The 9,706-nt window shown below is 34.8% G+C and overlaps 1 protein-coding gene across 1 annotated transcript in view; it reads left to right on the forward strand.

Annotated features, from left to right (window-relative positions):
• Positions 1-9,706, forward strand: part of nAChRalpha1 (nicotinic acetylcholine receptor alpha1) — a 93,773-nt gene that overhangs the window by 76,716 nt on the left and 7,351 nt on the right. The window contains exon 5 of the mRNA XM_018509995.1: positions 4,546-5,598. Coding sequence (XP_018365497.1) covers positions 4,546-5,598 — 1,053 coding nt within the window. The remainder of the gene's footprint in view (positions 1-4,545; positions 5,599-9,706) is intronic.

Genomic DNA, 9,706 nt, shown 5'->3' on the forward strand with positions numbered 1-9,706 from the left:
TGTATATATTTTATTTCTTTTTATAGTTTCTACAAATGTAAGATTGAGAAATCTTGTTATAACAAGTTATTATAGTTTTTATTACAAAAATATTTTATAATACAGAAGATACGTAAAATAGATAAATAATAGGTATTTATATGTTTGTAGATCTAAAAATATACAGTTAATAGAATGATTTATAAACTATTATATTTATATTATAGATATAACTAAACTTTTTTCCATGATTTTGAAGATAGATTTTCGATTGAAACGAAAAATTTCGATAAATTTATATACAAATACTTAAACAGTATTTATGAGAAATGTTTAAGATCGGCTTTTTCAGCTAACTTTGCCCATAAATTAGCCAACCTCTCGTCTATGTTCTAGTCTTACTACGCTCTAAAGAGAAGCAGAAAAACTGTAATTCCCTGGAACTTTAGCCGACAGCTAATTAGAAGTAAAAAAATTGCGTATTAGTACGGCAAATTGAATAGTTAAAAATTGCAACGCTTTGTTTCCCTCAAACCATTAATTACACATTATTTGCATTGTGCAATTCTTTCAAATTATCTTTAGTTGATCGAAAAAATTCTATTAATTTATTTTTTTAATAAAAATATTCTTTTTTATTTGATAAATAAAGAATTATACAATACATTTTAATCGATTATATATTTGCTCTCATTTTATTTTTTTCTCCAGTTTACAATTAAATTTTTCTATTTACCTATATTACTGCGGTATAGTACACAGCTAAATTTATTTTTTATTATTTCACAAAGTATCAAAAAATTACTTGATGAAGCCTATTTCCGATTGATGCAATGAGAGCTGCATTTTGCGATGTCTCGACGATATTCTTTCTTACGAGTTCTAATTTTAACAGAAACTAACAATAAGTATACATGTATGTAAGAGAAAAAGAAATAAGAGAAAACATCGATGAATGTCACAATTCGGCGATTACATACCGTGGCGCCTGTTTGTCTCATCCATTACATTTTTCTTCGTGCTCGATCCGACAAGCGAGACTTCTCTCGCTGACTGACGGATATATCCGTCACTGACAAATCCGCCTGTCTACGAGAGTTTTACCGCTGTACAGCAGCAGTACGTAGATATAAATCCCACGTCCGTACGAGAGTAAGCCATTTCGACAGAGAAACTCGTCCGCTAGCCACTTCGAAAACACACCAGTGCCAATGATCAACCCCTCATCCACCTGCGGATAGCTTTCGTTTCCGCGTTTTGGTTTCAATTTCCCCCTATCGGCATGTCTTGCGTGTGTATCGGGAGTATTTTTCACAGCGAAAAAGATATCGAGATGGCCAAGAGTGGAACGACTGTGAAATTCTTAGTCATGCTTTAGGTTGGATAGATAGTCGATATTGTTTGATCGATATTCTTGTCAATTTTACGTGTCGTTTTAAATCATTGCATATTACGATGTCAATAAATCATCGCAACAATTTATTGTAATTTAATAATATACTTTCATTATGGAGCAATATAAATCAATGTTACATCCATTACGTTAAAATATGACATGAAGATTCATTTCTAATTTTTTTAAACATAAAGATAGTATTATAATAGAAAATATTACACTGTTTTTTCAAGAAGATATTTATTAATTTTATTCGAGAATTATTATACAATTGTAAAACATGATGGCGATAATGGCTTATGTCGGTTTGTAACTTTATTCCACTCTGCAGAATTTGGAAGGTTGGAAAAAGTTGAAATAGGTCGTTAAGCCTTTACATTGATTTATTCTGTAATTGAAATTAAAAAGGGAAAACCTTGATTCTCTACGAAGGAGGATTGAAATTGAAAAATCAGAAAACGAATCCGATTAAAGCAGCGCCACGAGAAAATGCACGTGAAAGGCGCAGTGAACGAACAGTGATTGCTCATCGAACTATCGACAGATCTCGAAAGTGGTCCAGGGAGGATCATCCAGCGAAACTCTAATGGTGGTCGCGATTTTGCTCTCCAAACCTTATTCGAATTCCGTAGACTTCGAGATAACCAAGACCCGTATTCCATGCAGCCATTAGAGATATCCAATTTCTTCCGTTCGTTTTCTTTTCGCTCTCTTCCTTTCCACGTTTCTGCTCTCTTTTTGTTTTTTAAACAATCGCGTATTTTGAAAATTGTGCCGAAAAATAAAATAAATTTAGGCAGCGCACTGACACTGTCAGTCTGACAGTAGGTAGATCAAAAAAGTTCTTCGAACATAGAATATAGTTACACAAGGGTGTGTCGGCCAGTTACAGATTTTCTGAAATTGAAATTGAATTGAGCTCCTTGCAACAACTTGTTTGAACATTTTGTAATATTATTAGATTGCAAATTTTTATTAAATATATGAGTAATCACTACGCATTAAAATTTCATTAAAAGAATATTCTAAGGATCAAATAAAGAATAAGATTTCCATAATCGAAGTTCAATTTGGAATTCTTAATTTATTTTGAGATTTTTCGACATCCTTCAAGTTTATAATAATTATACTTAAAATTGTTAATATCTTGATAGTAAAATAAGCAGCTGAAATAAATTCTTTCTAACTTCAAGCATTTGTACATGAGAGAAAAGGGCTCGATACTTCAGAACATTCTGTATCGCTTTAGAATGTAAGTGGATATATGTTCATAGAACACCCTTGAAAGTCAACCGCGAGGTATTATTTATCGCGAAGGGCTGTATCAGAAATGTCTTCGTGTAAAAGTCGTAGAGTCCATAAATCCCAAGACGCAGTTTAAGTTACAATGACTCTTTCGAGCTATTGTCTTCTTCAGATTCGAACAATGTGAAATCGTAGTTCGCATTTATATGTTTTTTTTCTTTCTTGGGTATCTCTTGCATATAAAATATTTTAAAACAAAATGTAAATTATTAATGATATTGTATCTCAGAAAATATTCGTGTCTCCATCAAAATATTAAAATATGTGTTTAAAAATTCACTATTACTTGCCATTTCATATGACAAATCAATTTCAATTCCTGAAAGCTGATAGGCTAATCAAGATAATTGTTAATTAACGGAATAACGTGTACATCAACGCACTTACATATGTAGAACCATGTCTCACACATACACACACACACTTCGCCATCGCTTTGTCCGTCCAACTCCTTCCGTAACTCCGATTATCCGAAGTACCGATTAAACAGCGCGCTAAGATAACAATCTTTAGGTATTCTGTAAGTACTTGTGTTCCCTGATTATCTCTCGTTGGTATGTTTCAATTATGTTGGTATGCATCGAACTGCCGAGTTGAGGATTAAGATGCCAGATGCAATGGAGTGGAATAACAATTGGGATTTAGCTATTGCAGTTTTGGATTAGGCCTCTAAGATCGTTTCAATGACGCGTAGTTTGAAAGCCGGGGATTCAGAGGATTCGTTCGAAAGATTAGTTGGATTACAAATCTTGAAATGGATTACAAAGCTATTGTATGCAAGGAAGATGTCGGATTACGATATGCTTTGCATATAAGTGTACATAAATATAAAAATGTATTGCTTAGTACTCATTCTAAAATATTTTGATGATGATATATAAAATGCTATCTATGAAAATGAGAGGAAAGAAAAGGGATGGATAGGAGATTATTTAATTTAATTTGTTTATCTTTAATTCAAATTGTTTTATGCAGGAAATTAGTAAAAAATTGTGTTACTTTTTATTATTATTCCTTTTCTTGCAGATCAAAATTTTTATTTTAAACATATACGTTATATTATACAAAACTATGAGATAAAATTAATAATAAACTGTTGTTGACTTGTTTCATGTAATTGTAACCATTTTAGTTACTAAAATAATTTTTATATTCTTTTAAATTTATAATTTTTTATAATATTTGCGTACATTATGACATTTGGAAAATTTTAACAAAAAAAGCAAGTAATATTTATGAAATGATAATCACAAGCTAGAAAACATTTCAAAATTCAATTCTTTATTGTTATTTATATATAATAAAAAGTATATTTTATTTTATAATTAAAAATTTTATAATACTGATATAATTTATAATTATGATGATAACAATTATTTTTAACTTGTATACAATATGCAAATTGTACTATATATTTACTAATGTAAAGCATAAATTTATTTCAATAATATACGTGAGTTTCGCGGCAATGTATGTTTTAAAATAAAATATTCATACGTAGTGCATTATTTGCGTACAAAGTATAATTAGAAAATCTCAATATTGAAATATTAAACTGAAAACATTTTGAAAATGTAAATAACAAAATATGTTCTGTGCTGCAATCACATATAACAAACAAAACATGTTCCATATGCTATAATCATGACAAACATTCTGCATGTGTTTAGCAACAATTATTTACAAAACTATAATAATTATTAACCAACGTTAACAATAATTCGTTGCGATTCTGTCACTGCAGAGAAAAGAGTTTATGATTGCGCTTTTTACACTTAATCGATATCGCAAACGATCGTCTTTATGCATTTGTGTGCACCATATCCAATTCCATTCACGTTCGATCGTTCTTCTTGTGTTCACAGGTCGATCTGCAGCATCTCCTGCAGACCGAAGATTCGAATAAAATCGACGTCGGGATCGACCTGACCGACTATTATATCTCCGTCGAGTGGGACATCATAAAAGTGCCTGCCGTGAGGAACGAGGCGTTCTACATATGCTGCGAGGAGCCCTATCCCGACATCGTGTTCTACATCACCCTGCGCCGCAAGACCCTCTTCTACACGGTGAATCTGATAATACCGTGCGTGGGCATATCCTTCCTATCGGTGCTGGTATTCTACTTGCCGAGCGACAGCGGCGAGAAGGTCTCCCTGTCGATCTCGATACTCCTCTCGTTGACGGTGTTCTTCCTGCTGCTGGCCGAGATAATACCGCCCACGTCGCTAACGGTGCCACTCCTGGGCAAGTACCTGCTGTTCACGATGGTGATGGTGACCGCGTCGGTGGTCGTCACGATAGCCGTACTAAACGTGAATTTCCGCTCGCCCGTCACCCATCGTATGTCCAAGTGGGTGCGGATAGTGTTCATCCAGGTGCTACCGCGTTTCCTCCTGATCAAACGGCCGAAGAAGGACGATTACGACTACGACGATGAGGATGATTCAAAGAACAAGGGTGGCCCTGGGGTCGGCGTGGGCGACATCGATGACAACGGTGTCGACGACGAGGACGACGACGAAGATGATGTCGAGGCGGCGAACGGCAAGCCGCCCGAGGGCATCCTCACCGATGTGTTCCATGTTCCAGAGACTGATAAGTATGACACGTACTACGGCAAGAGGTTCAGCGGAGAGTACGAGGTACCACCACACGGTCTGCCACCGCCAGCGACGAGGTACGACCTCGCCGCCGTTAGTACCGTCAGCACCGTCGCACCCTGCTTTGAGGAGCCCCTACCCTCGCTGCCACTGCCGGGGGCGGACGACGACCTCTTTGGGCCAGCTAGCCCTGGATACGCTCACGAGGACGTCAGCCCCACCTTCGAGAAGCCGTTGGTACGCGAGGTCGAGAAGACCATCGACGACGCCCGCTTCATCGCCCAGCACGCCAGGAACAAGGATAAGTTCGAGAGCGTAAGTATCATACTTGCACTTTTAATATTTGCCAGTTTTTTCGGTGAGTTTTAGGTCATTGTACGGATAATACCATCGTTGAAGTGATACTGGAGAAAGAAATACGCGTAAAATGGATATGCTTTAATAAGTTCTATTATACTTGTGCGCTCGTTCATTCGCAGTTATATTGGATTACGACACCAAAAAGCGAAAAATTATGCGAACTTTTATATCCATGTTACGCGAATAATCTTTCTTTCTCAGATATGATGGACCGTTAAACGTACTAAGAATTATCTTTTGATTCATCTCTATACTAATAAATGACTAAGTAATTAAATCTACATAGCTATATGTTCTATATATATAAATGAATAAATGTAGAATTATAATAGATATAATATATTAGAATCATAATATATTTTTTTAACAAATTAAATTTTATAAAGTTAAAGTTGAAAGACTTGTAGTTGTTAATTTACGTAAAAAGGTAATTTTCAATATTTTAAAATCTATTCTATAAATTCGCGAGAGAACTAATTCATTCTTAACGCATGGGTGCAAAAATAATTCACACGTGAACTCTTGGTGTTATTATCGTAAATAATGCAAATATAATTGATAACGATTAGTCACAAATCTTAATTGCGTATTCGCGAATTACGAGAGTATGGATTATGTATCAAGAGATCAGCGGGGATCACACAATACGCACGATGGATCACTTTGCCTGAAATGTATTTCGGGAAACCATGATCTCCGGATTATTACCGGAGGAATTGAGACTGATGCATTTGACATGGACTCATGAACATTACGCGATTGCTTTTATCGTCGCTCGTGCAAACATATCGGGTGCTTAATTGCAATCATTTTGAGTAGAAGATAGCAGAGATACTCGCGTACGAATAACATTTGCTTATGTAATAGAATATATAACACTGTTTGTAAAAAGTTACTTTTTTCTCCCCGAAGTGTCATAGTATTGTACATGCCTTGATCATTTTTTCGCGCTGAATGCCGTCGTCAAAATTTGCGTAGCGCACCAGGATTTTTAGTAAGTTAGGGTAGTTTTTGTTCCAATTTACTTAAATGTGATAGACTTTATTTAGAAACAAAAGTTTTTTGTTTTGCTATAAAAAACATCATTTTGAGCCCATTTCATCTCAATTTACTGAAAATCTCGACATTCTACGTAAATTCTGCTGACAGCATCGCGTTCAGCGCAGAAAAAATTTTCAAAATATGTGCTATGACATTTTGAAGAGAAATTTGGATGTCCAACAGTTTGATAAAATTTATTATTCCCATTTTATTAAATCTCGCTATATATTTTATCTCCATTAATTCGAGCGATTATATCTACATTAAAGCAAACATTTAAAATAAGAAGCATATCTTCAAATTTTCAACCGCGTCGCATTCTTTTCGTGTAATTTTGTTTCTTGAAAAATCAGTTGCTTGCAAGAAATCACCTCGTCAGCTGGTAGTCATTAATTCATATGAAACTTCGTAGATATGTAGTCTGTCTTAAGAGAAATGAATAATGTGATACGCTTCTTTCGTGCCCTATCGCCCTTTAATGGTGTGACGTCTGACCTTAAAACCAAACGCCCACTTTTTCACGTAACTTTTAAGCTGAATGAAGCAAAGAGAAATGTTTGTGGAAGTTTATGATGCTCAGCAAATTTGTTTTAGATATCAATATGCTTTAAATATAACACAGCTAACATCAATTTTTAATTATGGCTAATGTAATTGAAAAAATCTTCTGTGAGACGATAATTTTATATAACATCATTATGTTTTACTTAACAGTGATATATACTTTCTTTATAACTTTCCGCCAATCGTCGACATGCCACAATTTTCTAGTCAGAGAATATTTCTTGCAAGTTTTTCTGCAAATTATGTTTAAAAACAATGTTCAGGTAGATTGCGAAGCGCTATATCGGAATCGATTTATTAGACATAATTTTTTAACGAGCAGATCTTAATTGTAATTAATTCGTGAAATCATTAGAAATTATAATGGTTTGTAAAACATTAGATTACCTATGCGATGCGCGCAACTTTCATAGCAGGAACGGTGATTTGTATATCGCAGAGCTTTATGTTATTGTGGAAGAGGATTACTGCACGTTTTATTGCGTTGCATTCCGGTACGATGGCTGGGGCGGTTTCCGATCATAACACGTACGTCGGTCACTATCGCGATATGCGAATGACAATAACGTCATATGTATCATACGCAACTGCCTTTGTAATTTTGTACGCAATGAAATATTTTTCGTTATCGGCGAGTCCGCGTGACATAAAAGGACTATTGACTTCCATTATACAGGGAGTAATACGAACAGAGATTTTCAATACCTAGTCATTGCACTGGAAGTGACACTATATTAAGATTTTAAGATATTATGAGTTGACAGGAGAGACTATAGAGACCTCTAGTTGAAGACGAATTTCTTTATGCTGAAATTACGCCTAAAATACTAGATTAATCGCGTTTTAATTGCGATATTCGTAATCAGAAAAAGCTTCTGAAGACTTGTACAGAGCTATTTTTCGGGGAAAAAGGCAAAATAAAAATTTATTCTAATATCTCACCCGATGTGTACTATAATGCAGTTAAGATGTGCATAATTTTATTATTAAAAAATTTTCAAGAATCAATTTGCAAAATTCGGCTTTGTACGCGTCTTCGCAGCTTTATAAAAAAAGAAATCAAAAAGATTTATGATGTAATATTACTTCTTAGAGACACAAAATATCAGCATAAAAACAGGTATCTGCATCTTGAAAAAGGAGCATACTACCATTTTATTCATTAAAATGTTTTTAAGAATGAAATTGCAAAATTTGATTCTTTAATAGGCTTCGTAGTTTCGTAAAATATAAGCCAAAATGAGTTTCATGGCAAAATATTTCTTCTACGAGACAATATATGGTAGAATCTAATAGAATGCAGGTATATGTAGCTGCACCACAAGTGAGGTGCAAATGAGTTGGCTCTCACTCCTGATGTCGACCCTTAAAATACTATATTAGATTAAACTGTATTGATCAAATGATTCGTACAGTTCTATCATTAAAGCGCAGAACTTTATGAAATTTCACGACGAATACTTGAGATTAATGAGTTCGGTGAAATCATAAACGTAATAAGATTATGCATTTCTATGATGTCACTATCGGAGATATTAGAGAAACTGAAATAGCTTGAATCACAGCTCTCTCTTTTTAAAGTATCAAATTGAAGGAAGATGTTGAATTGAAACTCTTGAAGATGTTGAATTAAAGAGAAATAAAATATGCTAAATTGAGAGATGCTGTTGCGCTTCAATTTTTTCTAGTAGCATAGATATAAGGTTATGAAAGCGCAGTGTCTGTACACCTATCACGTCCATGTTTGAGGTTCGAGTCGAGAACAATTGAAAATTTGAGAGCGTTTTGATTATTTTTACGAATAAAACTATATCGTATTACTTGCGAAATGTTTGCAAACGTGTCCGAGTTTGCATTGCCAAATTGGCATGTACGAAATTTGTTTCAATTTCAATTTAATTTTTGATTGGCATCGATTTATGTTTTCACGTTTTAAAGTCGTCCAAATATAAATACGCATTTAAGAAAATTGCAAAACGATTTTCGTAATGATGATCTGGAGACACTGGTAGTGTCTCGGCGCTAAGCCAAGCGCAAGCGACACTGCCGTGGCTACTTTACGCGAATCTGTCAAGATTTCCAGACGGCGATTATGGGATCTCAATTAACGGCTGTCCCGATTGAGTTCTAAGTGTGCTCAATCGATGGCATCCGCTCGGAATATATAATGAAAGTGTTTTTGTTTTTTCTCTACGTGCTCTACGAACGGAGATATTGCGATGCAAAATGTTGCAAAATACGAATTGAAACTTTTAATTTAAGAAACGTCGTCGTCGTCGACAGGGCTATGGGGTGGGGGATATGTCCTTTTGGATTTTTCGGCGCTAGAGGCAAATGTGGGGCTGGCAATGTGCATGTGCATGATCACATCGTACATGTGTCTGTTTCGGAGGCTGATGATTACGTTAGGAAAACTGTCACATCGATGGCATAGAGGACACGTAAGTGATTTTCTATA

Source organism: Trachymyrmex cornetzi, unplaced genomic scaffold (assembly GCF_001594075.2).
Source record: "Trachymyrmex cornetzi isolate Tcor2-1 unplaced genomic scaffold, Tcor1.1 scaffold321, whole genome shotgun sequence".
Taxonomy (NCBI): domain Eukaryota; kingdom Metazoa; phylum Arthropoda; class Insecta; order Hymenoptera; family Formicidae; genus Trachymyrmex; species Trachymyrmex cornetzi.